Source organism: Pagrus major, chromosome 14 (genome assembly GCF_040436345.1).
Source record: "Pagrus major chromosome 14, Pma_NU_1.0".
NCBI lineage: Eukaryota > Metazoa > Chordata > Actinopteri > Spariformes > Sparidae > Pagrus > Pagrus major.
In genome coordinates, this window is record NC_133228.1 from 15,015,815 (window position 1) to 15,042,241 (window position 26,427).

At 40.1% G+C, this 26,427-nt stretch overlaps 1 protein-coding gene across 3 annotated transcripts in view; it reads right to left on the minus strand.

Annotated features, from left to right (window-relative positions):
• Nucleotides 1–26,427, minus strand: part of LOC141008223 (ELKS/Rab6-interacting/CAST family member 1-like) — a 132,356-nt gene that overhangs the window by 67,861 nt on the left and 38,068 nt on the right. For 2 of the 3 annotated variants that reach the window (XM_073480480.1, XM_073480482.1), the window contains 8 exons: nucleotides 25,572–25,727; nucleotides 23,949–24,041; nucleotides 22,644–22,811; nucleotides 22,344–22,511; nucleotides 18,786–18,923; nucleotides 16,996–17,136; nucleotides 14,966–15,106; nucleotides 11,895–12,088 (listed from right to left, as the gene is read on the minus strand). In XM_073480480.1, coding sequence (XP_073336581.1) covers nucleotides 11,895–12,088; nucleotides 14,966–15,106; nucleotides 16,996–17,136; nucleotides 18,786–18,923; nucleotides 22,344–22,511; nucleotides 22,644–22,811; nucleotides 23,949–24,041; nucleotides 25,572–25,727 — 1,199 coding nt within the window. The remainder of the gene's footprint in view (nucleotides 1–11,894; nucleotides 12,089–14,965; nucleotides 15,107–16,995; nucleotides 17,137–18,785; nucleotides 18,924–22,343; nucleotides 22,512–22,643; nucleotides 22,812–23,948; nucleotides 24,042–25,571; nucleotides 25,728–26,427) is intronic. The other variant, XM_073480481.1, reaches the window with a different exon arrangement.

Consider the following 26,427-nt stretch of genomic DNA (forward strand, 5'->3'; position numbering starts at 1 on the left):
GGATCAAATGTTAAACAGGAAAGCAGATGAAGTAAGTGTGGCCTCACATGCATAATGGTGTTTTTTTTTGTTTCCTTTGTTCGGACATGATTTCAGTTTACACCCTAAATGTGGGATAATTTGAATATTTGGGATCAATTTTGCACCCTACGCCCAGTGTGAGTGTGTCACAGGTCATAAACAGGCAGGAATGTTCCTATTGGAGGATATCCAGGAAGCTCCAACCATCTGGTTAGCTCTCTGAGGTTTCCCCCCTTCATGCTACATTTACTGTACGTATGTGAGTGTATGTGGAATAGATTTTTAGTTTTCAGTGTTTCCTATTGACTCAACACTCATTGAGTTCCCACTCACACTCCCTCTCTTCGATCTTTTGCTAATGTTAAACACTTGCTCTGCTCACACCTTGTTTGCATGTGTCACTTTTTAGCACGTACATCCTTTGCATGGGTAACTACAGCGTGTTCCTCCTTCATCTCCTCTTCCTGTCTCCTCTCATTAGAATTTTCTTGCTCACCAAAACCAACACTTTCTCCTTTCTCTCTCCCTCAACCAATTTGTCCCCTTTGTTTTGTGCATGTTGCATTACACTTATTGGCATCAGACCACTGCACAAGGGCAAATGCACTGCTCCTTTCTGTCCTCTCCGTACTCACTTCCTCTCCAAATGCAACATTACTCTTTCCTTTGGATGAGATATTCTCATCGGACCATGGACCATTTCTTCTCTCCTTTCCTCCCCCGATTCCTTCCACTCCCTCTTTTGTCACTTCCATCTCCTGTGCTTTACTTTCCCTCTGACTCCTCCAAACAATCACAAACCTTTTTTTTTTGCTTGAAAAATGTAGTGTTTTCCATCTTCTCAATTGTGATTTATCATCTCCATAAAATTCTAATTCATCATTTAATCATGTATCATTTTATTAGCTGCTAATGTAACAGCTGTCAGTTAATATAGCAACGGGAACAGGAAATCACTAATGTTCCTACAGTGTGTGCTTCTGTAGACTTCTCATCCCTTTAAATGGGTTTAAATATAAAGGAACTTCTCATATGCATACAACTAAATGTTTCCCACTTCAGTAAGTGTTAATCTAAAACATTTTTATTGTGCATTACGACAAATGATTATTACCATTTTTCTATAAGTTGCATTAAACTGGCAATAGACAAGTTTTCTGCTTTAATATATTATGAGGTAAATGATGATTGCACAATGTAATGGATAAGGAATAATAAAACCATCTGCCTCACTATAAACCTCACTATCACTATGCAATTTTGTCTGCCACTAGGCACGCAGTCACCCGGGTACAGGAGGCTTAACTGGTGATCCATTAACTAAATGATTGAATAAACTCACATTTTGTCCTCTGTTGTTGTTATTTGTTACACTGAGGAAAACATAAACAAGCCAGTTGTCTCTGTAACAGGGGAGGCAACAAAATTACCACTTGGAAAGGGAGGGAAAAACAAAATTTCTGTATGAGTATGACATACTATATCTGTCTTGTGTGTGCTTATTCGAGTTCCTTACCAAAGCTTCATGGCATTTATATTAAAATACGTTTTTGCGACATCATTACGCATATACTCTACATGTCATGCCATAGTTACTTTCCATCACCTGTAACATAAAGATTTTTTACAGTTCTAAATGTATAGCATACATCATGCGTCAACAACTTCCTCTCCATCCTGACTAACAAACCCTCTGTGTCATGAATACACTTTTTAAAAAGCTGCAGTTGTGAATCTGCACATATTTAATTAAACACTTTCATTACACTCGTGGCTTTAAGGAGCAGAAGTTGCTCGGTGAACTCGATGGCTCTGCTCGGTGGAGGCAAAGTGCCATTTGAAGCTGTTTTAATATGTAAAATACTTCCTTCACTCTCCCTCTGAAATCGCTTTCAACAACTGCTGCGAAACCACAGGAAGAGGCGTAATCACAGGAGAGTTCTCTTCACCCGCAGCGCTGTAAACACCACATACAAATGTGCAGTGAAACCACGTCTGCGCACACACAATCATACACTCATCGACACATGGTGTGAGTCCACATGAAGGCGCAAATTTACCAAAAACGGTGCTGATAGTAGGGCGACATACAGTTATAGCTGGTGCTGTCAACTGCTCCAAACACAACCAGCTTTGTATTAGAGTCTCTCAATCGGACCACACACTCACATTCACACACACACACTTATGCATGCAACTGCACGTAACATAACAACATGTGTCCGTTGCCTGCACAGAAATACGCACATGCAAACATGGTGGCACATACAGTAAACATATGCAAACGTAAACACACTCTTACATACTTGTTGACATCACTTTGAACTTTCTAAACTTCGCAAAACCTCAAAAATACCCTCATGCAGAGACCATAATCACACTCATATATGCTATAAATAAACACACACACATGCACACAAATGTACAAACAGATTAACCTGAATACTGCTGGCAACTAGCTGTAAAAATTAAAACACACACATATAAACACACAGTCTCATAAACTTCAGTAAAGTCTCCAAACTAAAGATTTTTACCCTCCTCATTAGCATGCTGCTGATATTCAGGGAGCCACATTAAGGTAATATTAATATTACATTTGGAGTCCTGTATAAATATTTGATTAGAAATGCTCCAGGGCCTCATGTATGTTTACTGCACATAGTTCACCCAACATTAACATCAAGGATTTCCTTTTAACCATTCAGAATTCAGTATTTCCTTTGAAAATACAGGAAATATTGGTTTGGTCTACCAAGCCCAGATCAACTATAAAACAAGAAATAAAAAATATGATCAAAAGCATAATAGCGGAAGAAAAACTTACAGTACAAGCAGAACATTTTGGGGGGAATAAAGAAAGAAAAACTCATGTTGTTGTTTGTGGAATGACTGAAGAAAATCCCTCAGCAGAGAAGCTAATTTGTAAGGTACATAAAGAGGAAAGGCGGCTGAGACGGGCGTGTGTGTGTGCGTGTATGTGTGTGCAAACTTCCACGGAGTGGGTTACTGGAAACTAGCTGTAAAAAAAAAATACTATGATACAACAGCAGGCAGAATGAAATGTCTTTTTTAATAGCCTCTGTCCTTATGAAAATAAATCACATTCACAGCATATATCCATATTTCAGAACTAACCATACAATTCAAGGCAAAGTGTTTGGATAATAGTAATAGTGTAAGCATGTGACAGAGAGCTGGAGTTGATCTTGGCAGTGTCTTTGTTTAACATGGAGAACAACACTGTCTCTGAATGAAACACTGACACTCTGGTCTTTAGCTTCATAATATTCATCTTTTGATCTGAACTTTAGATTAGACTGTCGATGAGTCAACAGCACAAGAAGTTAATTATGTCTGAATACTTACAGAATGCATGCAATACAGACGCGCAGCCAAATATAGTAGCATTTAGTTAACCTCAATCTTCTGTTTGGGGTTTAGGATCTGTTCGTCGTATATACTGTCCGATCAGCTCCAATACGAAAGCTTGATTTTTAGCCATTATGATGAAGAAAAAATGTGTGGGGTAATTTATGATTATTAAATTCCCAGTGTTGATTGCTGTTTCAGTGCACTGCTGTCATTTTGGACTCTTAAGTTTTATTTCAAACCTCCACCGTTTGTTATCCTGTTATTGTTATCCTGCCTCTGTTAGATACCTTTATCACAAGCGCTTGATAACTACATTTGAGGTATCATTGCAAAATCGTTATCGCAATTTTTGAGTCCCTGATACCGTTATCGGTATCCGCCCCAAAAATCAAGTGTTGGGTGGGCTCTAGTTTTATGTCCTTGAAAAATGGCAGTTTTACAGGCTGCAACTAATGATTATTTTCCATTATTGACTTATATGTTGACAATTGTATCGTTAATTGTCAGATCAGATAGCTTGTTTTGTTTGACCTGAGGTCCAAAACCCCAAAAGATTCAGTTTATTTCCATATATGACAAGAGAAGCACCAAAGCCTCACAATTTAGTAGCTATAAACAGGGAATTTGTCCAGCAGTTTTGCTTGAAATAATGACAAACAATAATCAATTTTCTAAATGAATTTTCTGCTGATTGATCAATCAAGTAGTCGTTGCAGTTCAAAGTGTCGACAGCACTTTTTTTGCAGCACTACTGCTCCCAAATTCCAGCTTCTTAAACGTGAACATTTTCTGGTTTCTTTATTCCGCTATGACAGTAAACTTTGGGTTGCGGACAAAACAAGACATTTGAGGATGTCAAAAAAACCAAACAACTAACTGATTAATTAAGAAAATAATTGACATTAATCAAGAAGGAAAATAGTCATTAGTTGCGTATTTGTTAATAATTTACCTAGCTTAATAATATAACACTTTTTGGTTATTTAGGTATTTAATTGCCTTCATCAAACATGGCAAGCTCAGTTTGCAGCAAAGTAAAGGGTTACTGATTTAATACCTGTCAACATGTTGGGTTTTAATAAGGCTAGAAGAAAAGACAAAATATGTAAAGGAGAAAGAAATCTTTGATTTTGAATTCTGTGTCTGTGAAGAAGCGAAGCAACAAAACACAAGTGTTAGTGTAACTCTACAAAGCTTAATATAATAGGATACGAAAGCCTAATTTACAGTGAGCAGCCACTGTAAGCTCCACTGTAGATCTGTCTAGTTTCTGAGCACTCAAACGAAATTGTAAACAAAAAAGTGTTTTCATTTTCCCTCAGAACTGCAAATACTTCTTGTGTGTGTGTATGCAGGTATTTTAATTAGATAACTCTCAGCAGTCATCCTCACTGTAGTGTTGTCACCCAATAGCTGGCAAAGTCCTTCTTGCATGTGTGTTTGTGTGTGGAAGACAGAAAAAACAATGTGCCTGGTCTGTGCTAGCGTGTGTGTGTGTGTGCTTGTTGTCACCCATTAGCTGACAAATCCCTGCACCACCTCAATGCTCAGAGTCATACGGGACCTCAAAGGGATCACACACATACACACACAAAGAAACAATGCAATTCCTTTTAAAGCTACAGAAACCCTTGCTGTCAAACATTTGGCAGTGGATGAGGAGTTCCTTAGCCCGAGATCAAAACAACCAGAAAAAAAGGCGAGAAAGAAAAAAACACAAGAAAGGACAGAAGAAGAAAAAGAAGACTTCTGTCGTCTGCCAGACGGCAAGGCAATGCTAACTTTTTCTTTTGTTTTTTTTTTCTCCCTCTAGAGTTGAATCACAAAACACCAGAACAACAGCGATGAGAAAGCTGACAAGACGGCAGGGGGAACAGTGGCTCTGGAAGTTGAAACAGAACGAAAGAGCAAAGAAGGAGCTGGCACCGGGGAGACCTTTACAGCAGAGCAGAGCGCACAAAACACTCAGACCACCAGATTTATGCAGGAAACAGACAAGAGAAGTGGTTATTATGTGGTCGATGGCAATGTTTAGGTCAGAGAAATTTCAATACGACTTTGATATGCCTGTTTGAGATGACCAAAATCAGACTTTGGGTTTTGCATGCTGAAATCTCATTACAGAGCCACCTCCTGAGTGTAGATAGGAATATTTAAAGTCAGAAAAGAAGACAAAAAATGTGTTTTTTAATCTTCAAACATGGACGATTCTTTATAATGCCATACTCTACACAGAAAAAGTTCTGATGATATCTGTCTGTTATATAAGGTGGTACACCCAGCAGTCAGTTTGCTTAGCATTAGGATTGGAAATAGGGAGGCACAGATCGCCTGGCTCTGTCCAAAAAATATACTGTATAGTAGTGGATGGAGCCACTGTGACTTCACCTATTGTTTTGAGGGATTCTGAAGCCTCAAATTTGGAAGTATGGCCGTCACCAACATGGTAAGTGTTCATGTTTGGACAAGAAAGCGGAGTTAGGGAGGATACTGATTGGATCTGACTGAGAACCCGAGTCAGATCCAATCAGCATGTTAGTGACTTGACAATCACAAGATACCCACGACCTAAAGCACACCCTGCTTTATTGTCTGTTCTACTCAAAGTTGGTTCATAATTCACAAAATGAACATCATGCTGTATTGAAGAAGACGTTAAATGAGCAATTGAGACCATAAACTCTTTAGGAAAGCTCACTTATTAACACTTCATATGTTGTTTTTTAAATCCATACAAAAACAGAAGAGTAAAAACCATAAATTGTGCTTTTAGGGGCGGTTATTTGCTAAACTATTTTTCTATTTCTTTGCAAGGAGTAACAACTTCCTGGAGTCTCCACTGATTGCCTAACTGGCGACCATGGGTCAGAACATGTTACTTTGGACCGAGCCAGGCTGGCTGTTCCCACTGTTTACAGTCTTAATGCTAAGCAAAGCTTGCCATCTTCTGGCTCAAGCAAAGTAGCAGTTTAACAGTCTATTTGCAATGTTCATGGCAAATTGTGGGACCATAACAGGTTGCGAAATCTTGTTTCAACATTTAAAATAGCGTTTGAACTGTAGCAGTGACAGGAAACAAATGTGGAGCGATTTCTCTGTGAGAGCCACAAGGCCACAAAGAAACCCACCAGAAGTCTGAGCAAAAGTTCACGGCTGTCCAAGTTAATGATGGTGATACATTGCTTTAACAATTCGTCTTGTGTGCTGCGGTAGCTTTAAATTTGAACTTAGTGCTAGTATCGTGACAAGATTAGCAGAGCGCCACAATGGAGGGTGCAGGAAATAAACAATAACGTTTCCTCTTCAAAGAGGCAGTGATGTGGCAGAGGAAGAGAGCAGAGTGAAAGTCAAGGTGTCTCCTTCAAAGACCGACAGACAGACATGATGAGAATGATTAAAAACAGAGTTTATGACAGAGTGAGGGAGATGAGAGAGTGTCTTGATGCAAGGACAAGAAGTATGACAATGAAGGAGAGCACGATGAGAGAGAGAGAGACAGTGACGGAAGAAGAAAAATAGGCGTGCAGTACTAACCTTGAGGCAAAACTGGGTAGAGCAGGAGACAGCGTTGCATTGTAAAGATAAAAGAAAGGGGAAAAGAGACAGAGAAGGAGAGGGAAAGGTGAGAGGGAAGACAGGAGTTGAGTGCTAGGTTAGCCGGCTTGATCACTATTCAAAGAGGTAAGAGATGAGAGACAGAGGAACTGACAAAGCGACAGCTAGAGAGACATCATTAAGCATAGAGATACAGCGGGCGGCAAACAGAGACAGGCATGACCAAGCAAACAGCTGGGCAGACAGACAGACAGACAGACAGACAGTCATATCGACAGATTAAATGCATTATTAAGGGTAATGAGAGGCCCGCTCACCTCACATGACCTCTACAAATATTTAAGAGCGCACAGAGACACAGACAGATGAAACTGCAATCACAAACCGTAGAAAGCGAGCAATTAGCCAATCAAAGTATGAGCTGGGAGCGTGCTCACTATGAATTATTTCTTCTTCAGTGGTTTTGATACTGCAGACGACTTGTTTCGCTTCCCGCTGGGGCCACTTGAGAAGTCCACAGCCCGTGGATTTGTGAGGGAGTCTCAGCCAAAATGCATATGGCATGTAATTATTAAGATATGAAATTTGAAGAAAATCCACTTCCTAAATTGGTTGACCCCAAATGTATTCCACACAATCGCTCCTCATATGTTTGGCTGAACTGGCAGAGCCCGAAACTCGAGGGTGAGCTTATGCCTGGGAACGCACGCTAATGACGGCGTGCCAGAGACAAATTGTCCATTACAGAACAATATAACACGCAATAAACTTCTCTAATTTCCCATTACTCAGTTTTATACTCTACATCTCTCTGAACCTCCTTCATTTTTCTTTCTGTTTCTTCCTTTTCCAGTCTTTTTTCATTTTAATGCTTCCCTCTACCCACCATGTTGTCTGTTCTTCTTTTCTTTCTCTCTCTCTCGGTCTCCACCCGTTATTTCATTTCTGTCTAGCTGTTTTTCTCCCTCTACCACCACACCTTCCTTTCCCTTTTCCTCTTTCCTTCCCTCTCTCTCTCTCTCTCTCTCTCTCTCTCTCTCTCTGTGTTTTCCACTCTTCTGTCCAAATCCTTTATTTTGGCCATCAGGGCAGATTTTCAGCTCCATTTCCCCTCAGTGTGAAGTCACTCAGTCTGCTCCAATTACCATCCTAGTTACTGAAATAAATAACCTGGTGCCATTACAGCTGGATTTAAACAAGAGAGGAAAGAGGGAGGGTTGATTTTTACCCTTGTTTAACCCACATCTGATCTTTTCATTAGTAGTGTCCCCGCTGCTCACTCGTAGCCCAGGGTTAGCCTCGGTTCCAAGCTAAGGGTTGGCCACAGGCACATGTATCCTCCTCTGACGTACCTGTTAGCTCCAGGCTTATAAGTCTTATAATTCACAGCTGGGTTAGGTAGCCGTGGGATAGAGTAAGTATTAGTGCATTTTATGTTACAGGGTAAGTGCTTGCTGACTCAAAAAAGGCCTGGTTGCTGACATAACAGGGAACATTTATCAATCCCTGGCTTTCCAAAGCAACATGATTCATATTTGTACAGCTGCAAACATCTGTGAGGAGCCAATAAAGAGCAGTTGGGTTAAAATACCTATTTAGTTACTTTGAGGGACGAGTACCAACCAAGACCAAAAACGCAAGAGCCAAAGTGAAATGTACTGTAGGGCTTTTAAATAGTGTGTTTGCCTGTTACATCATAAACTGCAACACAACACAAGCTTAGGTGGCTAAATGACACTACAGAAGTTGTCGGGGACATGAAACGTCATTATGCCAGACATGGAGACTCATCTACTCACATACTCACTTGATACTCAACAACTTGTAGATTGATCAATTTATAGTAAAGTATGTATTCTAAAGCTGACCATTAGCTTTTTACTTCTAGTGATTTAATTTACACACAAAAGTGGTTATCATCTGTCAAGATTTTCTTGCTGAACAAAATGTAAGTATCACCAACTTGTGTTCAGAAATCCCATAGGCTTTTTGCAGAGGGAAACCAAGGCGATGCTAATGTCCAGGTTGGCCTACAAAACTACAGTACTGATGATCCCTGCAGCACCCTATTGTTTCAAAAATGACTAAGACCTTTAAGTGGTAAATCTGCCACAGTTGTCATTGTTAGCTACATTATGTTTGTGCTTGAAAAGGCGTAGCAACAATAACTAAGGAGGGTGTGGCTTAGCTAGCAGCTCTTTAGTCAGTTTTGGCCATTTTTATGATGTTTCACCATGTCAACTCTTACCCACAGCCTTTAGTTAGCCGGGGATAGATTCCCTCATCATACATCTAACAGCTAAATGAAACCACTAAATGTGGGGATGTAAAAAGTATAATAGTCGTCTACAAACCACTTACTTCACAGTAATGACTGTGCGTGTGCCAGTGTGTAAAAAGAGGAAGTTACATTACCTCATAAAAATCTACTTAATCTTAATTTTACTATAACAAGATACTGTTCTCACAGATATGGTATAAGCCTGGATTTAATGGCTTTCCAGTTTCTTAAAGGCAGCCCGCAAAGTTAAGATATTAAATATCAGTTAAAGAGCAGCCATTATTTTATTGTAATCCACAGGGAGAATGAAACATATCTCGATTGTAAGAGCTTAAGAGCCCAACCATCTTACATTACATGTTATCCACAAAGCTAGTCCTGCTGTAAATCTGCATCTGTGGCTACTGGCAGACTAAATAACACACACATATACATTTAAAAAACCCACCAGTTTGAAGTCAGCAGGTGCTGAATTATTAATAGGCTAGTATTTCTACTGGCCAGACGGAGACACAGTGAGGAAACACTGAATCTCCCTAAAATCATTAACAACCATTAGTCTTACAGTCAAACTACTGAACGCACAGACGGAGAGAGAGAGTGGAGTGAAGAGTTGGAGTGGGTAGAGATCATGTCCAAGGAAGAAACTGGAGGAAAAGATTAAAGAGAGAGGGAGCAGAGAGGGAGCAGACAGAAAGCATACGATAGTTCAGAAATCAAAGGGCGTCGAGAGGCGTAGAGACAGACAGACACACCAGTTTTCACAACCACAGACAGCTCTGATCTGTCTAACCCAGAAGACAAACTTTACTCACACTACTCTTACCAAAATATATTCCAGATCCAGCTCTGCAAATTAGTGATTTAACCTTATTATTTAACTGAGTTCATACAGAAATACACATTAACCGACACACAGGGAAAAAAAACAGACAACCAGAATGAAACATGTATTCAGGGAGACAGGTAAACACAGAAGCAGGCAGGCAGGCATGCAGGCTGACAGATAATTAGATATAGACATAAAGAAAACACAGATTAAGATTACAACTAGTATATGAGGTAGATATAGTGGACACAAGCAGATATTAGTGAGAGACAGAGAGGTTAGATACAAGTAGAAAAGCAGTGAGAAACAGACAAACCATTCCTATTAGCATAAAGGAAACACACAAAAAAAAGAACAGATTGAACTGTCCAGACTCCTAATGAAAAAAAAAAGTGTGTTAAAGTCTGCAAGTCAGGCATCCTCGGCTGAAAGTAAAACAAAAGTGAAGCGTGAAAACAGAGCCACTAAATGAAAGAGTTGCATCATTGACAGGAACAGAGGCTCAAAGAGTTTCAGGCTACACAGCAGAGACTCTGGTGCCAAGCTGTGCCCTCATTTTACAAACTTTTGGGAGCAGTGTTGCTTGTTGTCATACTGCAATATAACAGATGACAAAAACTTCTGCTGATGTGCAGATGTGTGAGAGTACATCTGGTGCCGTCATCACTGTCGATGTAATGTGCGGACAGTCCAAATAAGCAGTACTAGAGACGTTTGGTGATCATTCCAGAAATGCTGCAACTCTTTTATGGCGATTATTAGTGAACATACTCAGCTTTGTCCCATGTGGAGAAGGCTTTCAAACATGAGAAATCCATTTACAATTCTTTCTATTGTCTTTTAATGTGATACACTACGATTTCTAAATAATCTATTGAATCGTGTTTTCTATAAAATTTCAGAGAACAGAGATATATATCCGTTATAACTTTGCAAAGCTTAACTTCACGTATCTAAATTGCTTGTTTTTTCTGAATTCAAAGATACTCATCTTAATATTTCAAGAAAAGGTTTAAAATTGTCAGATTTAAGAGGATACAAACAGTAAAATTGTGGTATTTTTGCTGTTATATCTAGTTGTAGTGTATGGATCTGCTACATGTATTTCATCTCGGATCTCAACTTGTGGTCCTGTGGTGGTTAGAGGATCAATTTCAAATGAGAAAAAATTGAGGAATTTCGGATGACATTGTCTATCAAATTCATTTTTTAAGCAAATAGGAACCATTTAATCCCACATCTTTTCCACATGGGACTGGTTGCTTTCATAGTGCTTTCACATCCCGTCCTCCGACAAGCAAAGTGAGTTTTGTCGTGCATCTGACTGACAGGGCCACCAGCCACTCACGTGCCCAGGTAGTCCCACACCATTCCCCCCACTGGCTGCTGAGCAGCAGCAGAGGGAGGGGCCTGATTTCGCGACTGCTGAGAACGCCAAAGATGAGAGGCAGAGGGGTTTCTGGGGTGTGATGGCCGCGCGCACACACAAACGAACGAAAAACGCACTCATACAGATGCCGAATCACGTGATAGCATTCATATTTAAGCATACACACGTGAATAAGGTAAAGATGATGGAAGAAATTAAGCCGAAATGGAGAAAGGGGAAGAGAGAAGGGAGGGGAAGGGATGAGAAAAAGGGGAAACTAATGGATTAGTAAAGCAGGGAAGATAACCATAGACTCCAACAGTATGTAGCTTGAAACTGGATAGAAAGTCCAATCTAAAATTAAATGACCTATTTAACAGGTTGAAGAAAGTCTTGGTTGTTTTCTACTGATTCAGATTAATGGAGGAAAGTGAAAAATGCACTAATGACTACTCGTCTCTCACCTCTCCAGTTCATGGATCTTTTTCTCCTTGTCGTTTTTCTCATTCTCCATCTCCCTCAGGATCTCCAGGAGTCGTTCCACCTCAGACTGGGCCTTTCCAGCATCCTCTTTGTGCTGGGCCACTTCCTGCTCCAGGCAGGAGATATGTTCAGAGAGTTCAGTGCTGGCCTGGGAATCTGCAGCTGCACTCTGAGCCTGGAAGAGGAATTAATTATTATAAATAAACCGAACAAAATTAGGTGACCACCATTTGATGGAAGTGATGAGGTCAAATTAAAAACTATATGCCAATAACAACAAGTGTGTTGAGGATGGGTTGGATGGATTTAATAAAAGTGCAACTGTTTTAGAGTATATCTGGTCTATAATTGGTCTTTGGTTGATAAAATGACATTCAAAGAAGAGTCTTTTAGGGATCAGATACAAGATTTGTATACTTTTATGTACCAGAGCGTTACATTGGATTCAGCACAGCAGGTAGATTTTGTAATATGATTGACATAGAGAAGCCTTAACATAATGAGGCCTCATTAGTTGGGATAAAACATACTGTAATTAAGTGGAGCAACACCAAGCCTGGCTAATACAAACAAAAAGTCCATGAAACATGTCATACATTTAGTGCTACTGTGTTTCTGTTAAGAGCTACAAGTATTAGTCTGTTTAAAAAATAAAACAGCACTTGTTTTGACATGTTAGTCTTTTGAATTAAGGGGTAAATACTGAGCTCATTAGAACTTTCTCCACTTTTTCAAAATTATTTTTTGCAAAAGGACATGTTTTTGTAAACTGTGATGTCTTTTTACAGCAGGAAACACAACAACTTCCTCTTGTGCTGGCATAAAAATGAGAAAAATCAGTCTGAACTTTCAGTAAACATGACACAAAGTATTTAGCCATGCTAGTATCTCTGTGTGGCTATATTTCTGCATCATGGTGCTTTAAGCTAAATGCTACCTTCAGCATGCTAACATGCTCACCATGACACTGCTAACAGCCTGTTGTTTAGTGGGTTTAATGTCTTCAATGTTTACCAGCTTAGATTTTACCTTGCAAAGGCAGCTTTGCAAACCATCTTGCCAGGCTTCAACCTATATATGCGTTTATGGCTGAACACACACGCTTGAATCAATCAGCGTCCTGTGAAGAACTACTGGCAGCTATGGCCATAGTTTAGGTGTAATGACCAGCAAGAGAAGTATCTAATTGTTTGAAAACAACAATGGTGGCTCCTGAAGAGGTTAGTGTAAATACTATAGCATCAGTAGTATAAGAACTAGAGAGTTTATTTCATTGAAAGAAGACCAAAGAAAGCTTTTCTCAATGGAAAACATGTTTTGATCTTCTTTCAACTGGCTTTGGTAAGAGTTTGATTTACCAAACTGTCTCCACTGGTAGTGCTTTCCTACTGTTGGTCTGATTGGTTGAAGTTAGCCTGCCGCTTTGCAAACAGTTTCTAGCAGCTAATTTCCAGATGGTTATGTGTAAAAAACTCATCAGGTTTGCTTAGATTAGCACTTTAGCATGCTCGCATTTGATTCGAAGCACTAAACACAAAGTATAGCTGACAGGCTGAGAGGAATGTTATTAGTTTTGCAGGTATTTGATTATGAACCAAAGTATTGGAGAATGACGCCATCTTAATTTTCTGTCAAATCTAATGTTCTGTAAATCTAAGTGTTTCTGTGTTACAGATTTGTGCGTTATTCAGCTACAGTATGTTTGTAATAAGTGTGAGCATTGAAGTGTGGCTCACTGATGGTGCCTTGGGTTTGAGCTAGTTTTCCACACACACACACACACACACACACACACACACACACACACACACACACACACACACACACACACATAACAGCACATTAATGCTGATTTATGTAAGGATTAGCATGAGCATGAAAAGGTGAGTTAATTAAAAAGCAAATTAAACGAAGTTGCAGTTTCCTTCTTCTTTCTGCTGCTCTGCTCAGTTACACAGACGATGCCAAAAAATGAGAAAGAAACAAACGAAGTAAAACGGACAAAAGAAAAAAAAAAGTTATAACCAGCTTAGAGGTTAGAACAGCTGTGTGTGTTTCCCAGAAGCAAATGTTGCTCTTGGGACAGATTGACTCTGTGCATGTCTGTGCACACGCCTTGGTCACACAATACATAAACCCTATTAGTTTTGGAAGAGCACAACAGTTTTTACAGTTCTTTATGTGGAGAGGAAATGTTTGGGTGTCTGATGGTATTATAAGAAGATCTGGTTGGAGGGAAAAGAGAGAAAGAGAGAGAGAGAGAGAGAGAGAGAGACAGAGAGAAGAAAAGAAAAATAAGAAAGGAAAACATCACAGTCAGTGTCACATGAACAATGTCAATCAGTTCACAACACGCAGACGAGTTTTCAGTCTTTTTTCCATCCATGGTAACAAAAAGAGACTAAGGAATAAACTCTGATGAGAGAAACACCAGAGATCCACTGACACCTTCACACACACACACACACATGCATACAGTACACACAGAGGCACACACACACACACACACACACCACATACATGCTCAGGGTGTGGTGGAGGTGCTGTCTTCTCTACTCTGTAAAAATGACTGTAAGGCTGTCAGCAAGCCGTCACACACACACAATTTTATGGGCTGCCGTATGGAAGAGAATATGTGATATGCAAACACACACACACACACATACATGCGCACACACACACACACACACACACACACACACACACACACACACACACACACACAGTTAAACAGCCAGTCATCTCTCTTGGAAACCAGTTGAGGGAAAACGAGGAAGGGGAGAAAGAGGCAAAGGGCTCTTTCGTGTTTCTGTCTGGACTGTGTTGGTTTTTTTTTTTTTACAACTGAGATTCATATAACTGATGTTTTTAATTAGTTGTCCATCCATCATGACAATGAAATTTAAAATACACCAATTCTTTCAAGTCAATTTAAGTGACCTACATCATATCATTTTCAAGCTTTCAAGCTGATCCCATTTTCACACTCTTTCAGCCAAAACTAAAAGTAAACTACAGGATTCATTTTCAAATAAAAGTGATTGATTCTAACCTTCTTGAGTTGGTTCTCTAGTTTGATACACTCCTCTTTCTTCTGCTCCAGATTGATCTCCAGACTCTTCAGCCTGTTGTCCTTCTTCAGAGTGGAGGAAGCCAGAGAGGAAGCCTTTTCCTTCAGATCCAACACTGACGTCTGAAACGGAGACAAAGATCAAAAAAGATAAGTGATAAGGAAGGAAGTCAACACTTCAGCTTCTTAGAGCGAGATACTGGGCAGCTCTATTGAAGCAGTTGGGAGTTAAGTGCCTTGTGTATCTACGGGGTGGGAATCTCTAGAGAGACCTCATGATTCAAGTTGATTCCGATTCAGAGGGCTGCGATGCATCTTGATAAATCAACAGTTTTTATTTCTATACATGATTTACTTTGATGATCGATAATTAAAATAAACAGATTTTACAGATTTATTCCATTATTTTTGTTCATCCGTTGTCACCAAATCTCAAGAAGTACCCAGACAAACATGACACACATGTTTACATCCATTATATTTTCCATCCAGTTGGTTGAATTGAGCTACAAAATTGCTCTTAGATTGCCATCTAAGAATCGATCCCCCCCCTCCCCCCCCCCCCCCCCCTCCCCACTCCTATCAGTTTATTACATCTCGGGACTTATTTTTGTAATTTTCTACCAGCTATGATAGCTTTTTTTTTAAGTAATGTTGCTTAATTCTCAGATCAGTTAACTTGGTGAGCACAATGTTATTATTACTGATAAAAATAATGGCTAATATTATAAAAATAATAACAAATTAATATGTGAGACAGACTCTCTCCCTTGTTCTTCAAAACCGTTTCCCGTGACCTGTCTCTTTCCCCACTCTTCCAGCTCAATCTCACCATCCGTGAAGTCTCTCTCCCTTTCTTTTCTGGTCTTTTCCTCTTTTGGTAAGGCTGGTGAAACACAAACCAACGGGACCAGAGGGAGAGACACTCAGACGTGTAATTTTACCCTTGACTGACAATACCAACTCCAGACTAGGGATCATCATGTTTGACTGGGCTTTGGTCAGAGAAACCTTGCTGCTTTCTCTGATTATATTTAGGTACGTATATATATTGCTGTTGTCGGACAAACCCCACATCTGTGTTTAGCCGTGTAGAAAGGAATGCTTGTTTTCTCTGTGAGTGTTCCCATGTATTTCTCAAATTATATAATGGGACTGTAACAGGTTTTATGACCCCGCAATCACTAAGATTAGCTGAAGAGTCGAAGTTAAAAAAGGCATGTATAACTACATCAACACATGTACATTTGATTTTTGGGTGAATTTCTTCCACTTTGAAGGAATATTTTGACTTTATTTTTTGGGAAATATGAATATTCTCTTTCTCTTCCCGATAGTCATATGAGGAAATCAAAACCACTCTGATGTCTGTGCACTATATATGATGCTGTCGTCAGCAGGCGGTTAGCTTAGCTTAGCTTAGCTTTGCATAACGACTGACAGTAGTAATATCGAAGTCTTGCAGTGTGTGTTTATTTGTTTATTTCACGTTTTCCTCACTTTAGACTCTTGGATCTGCGTGCATACTCCTATTTGTACCTATAATGACTCCATCATTATGAAAATGAATGATTTCCAAGCACCTGCTAACACCTTTGAAGGATAATCTGTTAAAATTGTTTTGCTAAATTTTGTTTTTCCCAGTGTGGTTGATTGTAACTTTCCTATTGAGCTGTCCAACCACTGTGGGATGAATAAAGCAAAGACAGTGCTAAAAATGCTTTGTCATCCTCTCTCTCTCCCTCTCTGTCTCCACTGTGGTTTTTTGTATGAATCACAAAGCGAGAAGAATTCATTTCAAAATACTGTTTTTGTTGGTAGTGAAGAATATTGTTGTCAAGGAAATGTGACTGTTTATCGTTGTTGTCCTTCAGCGCAAGGACTTTGGGAGGACACGAGATTCCGCAGTGATAGATCAATCACTTCTCCTTGACAGGGACAAAGAGAGAGTGTGTTTTTCCGACTTATAGCGCATAAACGGATGAGTGTGTTTTCATGTGTGTGTCTTCTACCTCACGGTCAGCCAGGTCAGCCTGCAGCTGGGAGACTTTCTCCCTCAACTCCTTCAGCTCCTTCTTACTGGAGTCAATCTCCTCCCCCTTTTCTCTGTCCTCCCTCTCTCGCTGCTCCTTCAACCGCTCGATGATTCGCTCCTGAGCATCAAAAAAGAGGAGGAGGAGAAGATCGAGGGATGAAAGTAAGAAGAATAGAGACAAAAAGAGTCCAACAGTTATTCACAGTCACTCAATATCAAGTTTCTATACTAATAACAGTCGCATTAAACTTTATGTACATGGCAGCTTTGACAGGATCTAACAGCCAGCAGTGATTTTAGACACGTAATGCGTTCTGGCACGAGATGTAATATTCACAACCACTAAAACAGTATAGACGCTCTCCAGCTATATAACAACACCGCCGCCAGTTCAAGCAAAAGTAGAAAAGTTCACACACACACACACAAAAGCAGCGCAAAGTGTGTGTGTGTGTACTGGCTGTGCTGTGTGTGTGTGTGTTCTTGTACCGTGGTTCTATCTTTGTGAGGACTGATTAAAGTTTTCAGCGTCTGGAGTGACAAAGTTTTCTCGAAAGCCAGAATATTTTTTCCCAGTCCTCACTTCTTTAAAAGCTGTTTTAGGATTAAGACTTAGTTGAGTGCTATGGTTAGAACTAATGATTATTTTAATTATCGATTATTAAATGATTTACCTTAAAGAAAATGTCTGTTATAAACATGCCGATTATTGACCCAATATCCAATATTTTGCCAGCTATCAGTAGCCGTGTTTTATTTTTCAGATATTTGATAAAATAAATTAATTTAAAAGTGCGCTACATTGGCTCTGCTGCAGCTCCTCTCTGTCAGATGATAGAGAGGAGTTGATCGGATAGGTGATTGTGAATATTCAGTATATATTATAGTATGCAAAGACAAAACTACATGAAATAGATACATGAAAGATGTTGTGCAAAAAATTGAAGCATGACAGAGCATGAAAACACTTGAAGTAACACAACTTATTTCTGCTCTGCTTTGAAACAAAACGGTGTGAAACAACTTGTGTGTGACAGAGAAAAGGAGTCATATAAGAAAGGCATCAGGGATGGAAAAACAGGCACCACAACAATGAAAATGAAGGAAAAAATACTTGTGAAAGTCGTTTGTGTGAAGTTAGTCGTCGGCCACCTCCACCTGCCAACACTCACACATCTAACTGACACCCTCAATATTAGTCGCTCGGCAATTAATAGCCGTGTTTCCTCTGTGTGTGTGTGTGTGTGTGTGTGTGAAAGAGATCAGGTTGGTAACACAATCGCGCTTAACAGAACAAAAATATATTCCTGTCAAACACTTTGAAGTCGTCCGCTGGTGTGAGTGTCACTGGTTCGTTTCCCAGACTCAAGGTCGAGTCCTCATTGTGGAATAACACATCGTCAAACAGGCGGTTGAGGGTTCAATTCTCATGATCATGAGGGCTGTTTTATGGCTCTGGTACCTGGTTGTTTAGACCCAGATGGTGACTGTGGTTGTTGGTTCTGTTCCTGTCGCTCTGAGCCATGTGGCAGCAAGTTGGATGTACGCTAACCTTTTATGAACACCGGCTGTGAATGATTTAATAATGAAACAGCCAATGTGATTATTGGTTCATTTCCATTTATCCAGAGTCATTTGGTCATCGCGTGGGTGGTCGGCGGTTTTGCTCATAGTGGTTTTTTTATTAATGTAACCTTGCTCGGGGATTGACCTGAGGTTGACCGGCATCAAGTGTGTGTGTGCATGTGTGTGCGTGTGTGTGTGTACCTTCTCAGCCAGAGCCTCCTCCAGTGTTCCCAGTGCTGTGTCTGTGTTGGAGGTGTCCGTCTGTAAAGACTTGACTCTGTCTTTCAGGCCGCCCAGCTGTTTCTCTTTATCCCTCAGCTGATCCTGCAGGTTCTCTATCTACAGAGAGAGAAACTCATAAACAGTGTTGTTTATGATGCATAATTCACTTACCGGTATTTACCAAAAAAAATTATATTGTGTTGGCGTGTGTATCAGCTCTCACACACTGGGGGAAACTGCTTGTAACTAGACCCGAGACGATACTAAATTCCTGCAGATGAACAGCAAATAGACTTAACTGAGCTGAAAATTTAATTAGTTTCAATAACATCAAAAAGAGCAAGAAATATGACAAAATAAGACTCAAATATACAAAATTGCAGCTCATAAAGTTAAAACAAACAAACAAAAAAATGTGTACATTTATAAACCAAATATGAAATTATGCGGTGTCTGAAATTCTTTGCAATTTTTTGTTTTTTACAATCCAGAATGCTGTTTTTACAGATACCTATAATCTATGATAACTGAATATTGTCTTTTAATATGAGTCTGGCTGATATTAATTATATAACAACATAATGCGACACAGACAGACACCAGTCAGGCTCAAGAAGAAATTGCACATTTCTAGCCAATCAAGTAAGTGAGTGAGTTTCTCTGACAGTTATGAACAAACACACAATGATTATTGTCGATAAAACCTTATTAACATTGTGGTCCTCACCAGGTGTATCAGGTGAATCTTCTCCGTAAACTACTTTGTCATAGATACACAGGACCGTTTCTAGTGGATCTATCTGGAAATATTGCTGCAACTAATGATTATTTCATTACAATTAACCTGCCCGTTACTTTTGCAATTAATAGATTAATGGCTTAGTCAATAAAAGGTCTAAAGAAATTGTGACAAATGCTCATCACAAATTCCCAAAGAGCCCCAAGTGACATCTTCAAGTTGCTACTTTGGTCCAAGCTCTAGTCTAAAACTCTTCATTTATTGCCATAAATGACAAAGAAAAGCAACAAATCCTGACATTTAACCAGCAAATGAAATGATTAATTGATAATCAAAATAGTTGGTGATTAGTTTTCTTTATCGACTAATCGTTGCAGCATGAAAAAGGCTAAAAGGCCTCACGTCAAATGCAAACTTTCTCCCTAAACTTTGCTTCCTTTGACCTTAACTCCAAACACACACACACACACACACACACACACACACACACACACACACACACACACACACACTCTATTATCTCCACCTCTTTGTCCCCTTCTCCCTGCCTCCTCCCGTTTCCTCTCACAGTGATTTGGTAGCAGATTAATTTTCTGTTAAAACACGAAATCAGCAGAAATAACCGAGGGACTCGCTCTTTCCCTGAGCCCGCAATGAGTGTGTGTCCCCGCGTGTGTGCTTGCACGTATGTGTGAGCAGAAAGAGAGATCATAGACAAAGATAAGGAGTTGTGTCAACTTTGTGGTATTCATTAAAAAATGGATGGAACAAAAGGTTGAACAGAAATAAGGAATCGAGGGGAAACGGGAGCGAGATAAAAAGCTTATGTAATGTGGTGCGAACTTGTAAAATTACTATATTTCCATCTCCGTCTCCCCTTTCCTTCGCTTTGGCAGAGAGAAAAGAAATCAAGCGATTGACAACCCATCACAAAAAAAAAAGGAAAGTCAGATTGGTATGTAACCTCTGACTCCACTGCAGGTTAGACGCACACATTTACAGTACCGCCGAGATTGTGAGCATGTGTGTGTGTTCATGAAGTAAAACATTTCCAGCGCCTCATTAATCAACCGCTCACCTGACAGCTTGACTGACACCTCCTCCCCCCACACACACACACACACACTCACACAAACGCACACACTTGACATTGAGAGGCAGGGAGACTCTTTGATGCCGTCTGCACTTCCTGAAACTGACAACTGCTGGATGCCTGGCACACACACACACACACACACATATATATAGTGTACTGACACACACACACACACATTACATGCCTGCCTATGTTAATCCCAAAATCGTGTGTGATAATGAACAGAAATATGTTAACAAAACAATAACCAGCTGCCGCTTCTCTTCATCTGTGTCATGCTGCTCCTCACATATAAAATTACATTTAACAACAAAGAGACGAGAATGATGGGAGATCAGACGGATACCTATAAAATTAATTCTACGCGCTCATGGTAATTTCCTTCACTACTAACATAAAATGGCAGGTAAACACATGAGGAGGGAAAGACGGAAGAGAGGGAGGAAGACGGTATTTTTAGTTTTTCCACACACAAAAAGAAAAGAGGAAATCGTAAGTGCAGATTAGATAAACGAGGAGTCAGCAGCGTCTCCCTCTCAGACACTGGTCTGTATTCTATTTGAAGACGGCAGAGGTCATCATTTATTGAACAGGAGGAACTCATTAGTATGCATCTGATTTCAAACGCACTCTGTCTCTCTCCTCCCCCTCCCTGTCCTGCTTTATGTCTGTCTGCTTGATTGTCTCTATCAATTATCTGCTCACACACTCTGTTTTTTTTCCTCGTTTTTTTTCTACAAGTGACAACCGGAGGGACGGGGAGACAGAAAGGGGAGGAGGTTGAATTTTTATGGCAGGACACACAGACGCAGGGCTGGTAATGGGAGAGTTTAACTGGATACTGGATTCTTAATTTGTTAGCCCCTTACCCTTACTCTTCATCCACCCATTCATCTTAAACCAGTGTGTGTCTATGAGTGTGTGGGGTCATCCATCTAACTGACAGCATTAACATAGAGATACACACTGAGAAACACATTGGAAAGTGGCCCAAAATATGTTGAAAACACCTGTAACATTGTTGATCATTAAGTCAATATACCTGTCTGTCTGTGCCTCCTCCTGTCTGCCTGCTTACCTCTCTATCTGTCTGTCTGTTTGTTCATCACTCTGCTTTAGCTCCCAAACTACATACTGTCTTACAGCTCCATCTAGTGGCCGTAGTATGACACGACAACATCATATTTGTGTAGAGTTCAGTTAAAGCATAAATTGCTTGTGTCATCCACAACAAGTTCATGTAAATCAGGTTTCAGGGAAGGGTTAGTGAATGGAAGTAAAAACAGTATTGCATTAGTTGTCAAAAAAAGATCACAGAGGGAATCCAGAATGTGTTGTCTCGTTAAAGAGATGTTTCACAGATACAGTAGTTTGGGGGAATTGTACTGTTTTTCCTCCATTCCCAGAGTCAGAAACACACAACTCAGTCTCGTTAAAGTACTGACAAGGCAGTGACACTGGTTAGTTTAGAATAGAGGAGAAAAACTAGTAGGTAGCATGAGCAGCGATAGCCACTGTGCCAAAGAGAACACAAAAAAAGTGGCACTATGGAAGCCAAAACAGGAAGTCCATTTATGATGACCATCTGATCTGCAGGAAGCAGAGGGCAACAACAACATACCAGCGAATGTATGCATGTGTTCACTTTAGTGTGTATTTTAATTTAGTACCATTCCAGTACAGTATTTGGTGTTTTTCTTACCTTCTTCTGCAGTACATTAACTTTGCGTTCCTTGACGTCCAGCATGTCTTTGAGGTCACTGATCTCTCCATGCTGAGTACTCTTCTCCTCTGTCAGCTCTGATATCTGCTGACTCTTCTTAGAGAGGAGAGATTCCTTTTCCTCCAGACGCAGGCGGAGAGCATCCACCTGTGCATACACACATTTTAAAGTCAGTGACGACTGGTCAAAAGTATTTATAATTTATAATTTATAATAATATTAATCTTTTTGTGATATTTACCATCACATAGAGCAAGTACGAGTAAACAGTAGTTGTACCTCTGTCTGTAGGATAGCGGCTCTCTGTTCCTTGGCAGTGAGTGACTCTTTGAGTACGTCCACATGTTGTTTACTGTCAGAAAACTGATTGTTCAGAGTTTCCAGTTTGGTCCTGAAAGCCAACAGCTCACTGTCCTTACGACTCAGGTCCTGCTTTGCCTGTTCCATCTGAGTAACACATCCACGACATGAGGAGAGAGGGGGTAGTAAAAGGAAGAAAGACTCAATTAGAGTGTGTGATTACAATGTATGATACCCACTACAAGCTTTACTAAGTGAGCACTTGTTCTTTCCACTATTTGGAGTGATGCTTGAAGAATACAAAGTTTGAAAAAATGACAGGCCTCCTAAAGGGACTAGCCTAGGTTCTAACCTCTCCCCTGGAAAGCAAACAACGGTTACACATCGGACACACATCTCAACAAAGTAAGTGCAGTATTACTACTTTTGTGTACAAGAGGGCCAGGGTCGATTCTTTCAGTTATCCCAAAATGATTAAAAGAAAAAAAAATACATGAAACAGTTTTAATCTCCATAAGTGACACATTTAAAGTTCCTTTGGCACATGAGCGGCCTGTGTGGGGCCACAGGGACATAGGGATGGACTTGTATTTGTCCTCCCCAGTAAATGTTGTCTGGCGCCTGAGATTTGTGTTCACCTTTTAATAGACAATTCTGCCGATAGTTGATATGCTGTAAAGCAGGTTTTGTAGTGATTTACATGCATAAAAACTCACCAGAATGCAGGAAATTAAGTATCTAACAATCAAATGTTTGTCGAGGGGAGATTTGTGGCCCCCGATTTAGAAAAATCCAAGATCCACCCCCACTTTGGCATCTCCATGAGGTGACTGGGAGTGAATTTTGGTAGTGAATTCAACATGGAACATAAAAAGAATGGACCCAAACCACACAGGAAAATCAGTTTTATTGTAAAATAAAAACTTCAGCATACTTATCAAAGTCACTAGTGAAAGAAACCGCATGCAAGAAGAAAGACAAGCAGGTTAGAATTTCACATTCAGTCGCACGGCAGAGCTGGATTCTCAGCTTGAATTGTTCAGACGGCGAGAAACAACTATCGCTGTCAACAGCCACTGATCATAAAACAGTATCTGTACCAGCTGCTTCAAGTGAACAGCACTTGAGAGTGATAGTTGCTCGCTGCTGTCTGAACACACAGTCAAACTACTGGGATTCTACTGGAAGTCAACTCAAGCAGCAGCCATTAGCCATGAGCCGACCTGGGAGGCAGAGAGAAACTAGGAAAGAAAGAAAGGAAGAGCACACAGGTGTGTCTCTTACTGCAGACACCTCCCGCTGAAGCTCATTGGCTCGTTGCCTTAGCTCCTCCTTCTCTGATTGGCTTTGCGTTAGCTCTTCCTTCAGCTGCTCAACCTGGCAGGAGAGGAGGGCGTCACCGTGACCACAACATTTCAGCCACCACAGTCGCTGACCACATGCAGCATATCTAAACACCTTGCATGCTGAAATAATACATGAAGACCACCTGCTGTACATCAGACCCTACCGATGAGTCAATTGACATATGAAGACATGACATTGTCAATGCTCTCATACATCATACAAGTACTTAACTGATATGTGATTGATTGATTTGATTAACTGATCTGTTACAAAGGAAGTAATTATACTGTCTATATTTGATTTAGTTTTAGTTTTGAGGACCTAAGAGTTCCTGTACCACGCTTCTCACACAAACCATAAATACCTTTTTTATATACAATGGCATCATTTTAGGAGGTTTTATTACGAGGTACAAAAAGTATTATAAGTCACCTCATCCATTTCCTCAGAACCCCTTTTTCTTTTCTCTCTCCCTTGTCTCTCTTGTTTGAATACAGGAACCACTGGGGGCACTAACCAAGAAAAAATCTGGAGTCTCTACTCCCCCAGTCCCCTCCCGTCTTCCTTCCTCCAGCTGGTGTATCATTCGTTCTTCCAGGACCCCAATTTCCTCTGACTCGTATCCCCTTATCCCTCTACCCTCATCCCTTCATCCCTTACCCTTTGACCCCCCATCCCTTCATCTCAAACCTCATCCTGTTATTCCATTACCTTCCTTATGGACCCTTAGTCCATCCTTCCTACATCATCTTAGGTCTTCTTCATCCATAATATGCAATAAACTTCTGAATTCATAACATAGTTGGCATGGTCTTTGTTAGCGAGCTGCTAATTAAACACGCATTTATTGACAATGTCATAACTTAAAGAAGTCTTTAGGACAGGATATTGATAACTGTCATTTTAACCAGAATATATTCTTCTCACTACTTATGGCTTCTTTATTAGTAATCAATAGACCGAATATTGTTTCAGAGTAGCATGCACATGAAGAAATCCTACTTGAGCCTGTGAGTCGTTATCTTGGTTCATAGTTTCTCTTTAAGGTTTGTGGTTGTTAAACGTGTTGATTCAGTGATACAGCTGCCTCTGGTCCTAAATGTACTTATAAGATAGTAAACATGCTGATAATGTCTGTATTTCTAAAAGGAGACTGTAAGGAATTTAAAGGAAAATCATCTAAAAATGTATGCTAACAATGATTATATCAAAGAATGAAAAGGTGCTGTAAAAAAACAGGTGTAAATTGCTTCCTTTCACATGTGAGATACACAAATAAATCCTTCTCAACTCAAGCAAACAAGCACAGAAGCAAACGGAGAAAAACAAACCCACTGAATTCTATTACTGTCTCGTCTCTCCACATGATAGAAGTACTGGTGTGTTTTAATGAGTGTGTCTAACACAGTAACTCTTTTTGTTCTTGACACTAAAGTTGTATCTGTGTAAAGAAGTCAAGTTATTTCCCTACAAAATCCTGCCATCTTTCAAAACGTGAAAAAAGGGAACATGGTTAAACAAGAAGTGAGGTGTGTGTGTGTGTGTGTGCGAATCCGTCACCTTGTTCTTCATGAACTTGGAGTGGGATCTGTAGACCTCCATCTGTTTGATCTCCTCCTCCCTCTCCTCGCTGCTCAGAGCCCCGTTGGACTTGAGCATGTTCACCTCCTCCTCCAGCTCTCTCATGCCGCGCTCCAGTGAGCTGATCTTCGCATCCTGGCGGGACATCAACATGCTCGTGTTTAAGAGGAAAGCCCAGGTGTGATTTACTGTACCTGGGCCATAAATATTATCAAAAAATGAAACGCATTCCTTGGTGTTTTTGACCGAAGAGCAGAGTTGAAAATTCAAAGGAAACTCCATATGAAAGGCAACATTGGCTCGATTGTACATGTCGTAGACAGGCAAGTCTGTAATACTGAGTTACTAACTCATGATAACAGCCTTGATCTTCAGGATGAGCAATATAGCTGGTTTGGAGATGTAGTGCAAACATGAACAATATGAAATAACCAACAATGAACAACAAGATTTAGGAGTATTGTAGCAGGAGTACTGTTAATGAGGCAAGATTTCAAAAATCTCAGACAAACTGCAGAAGTATCTCCACCAGAGGGGGCACTTTGAGTTATCGTGTGAGCTTTGGTATCTTTAGGAAACTCCTAAACTCTTCTCTAGAGTCTAGCATGTTATGACATGACACATATGAAAGTGTGGGATATAGAAAATATTGTTTGATGGAGCTGCACTAAAAAGACACAGTTGTGGGTTTGTGTTTAAATTTCTAAAAAGCATGTTTGCAACATATTGTGGACAAGTTTCGACTGAAGCTGCACATCAAAAGCAGAAGTTTGCCTGTCATGAGGTTTAGTTTGGCCCTCCAGGTTCAGTTAACTCAAGAAGAGAAACTGTCAGT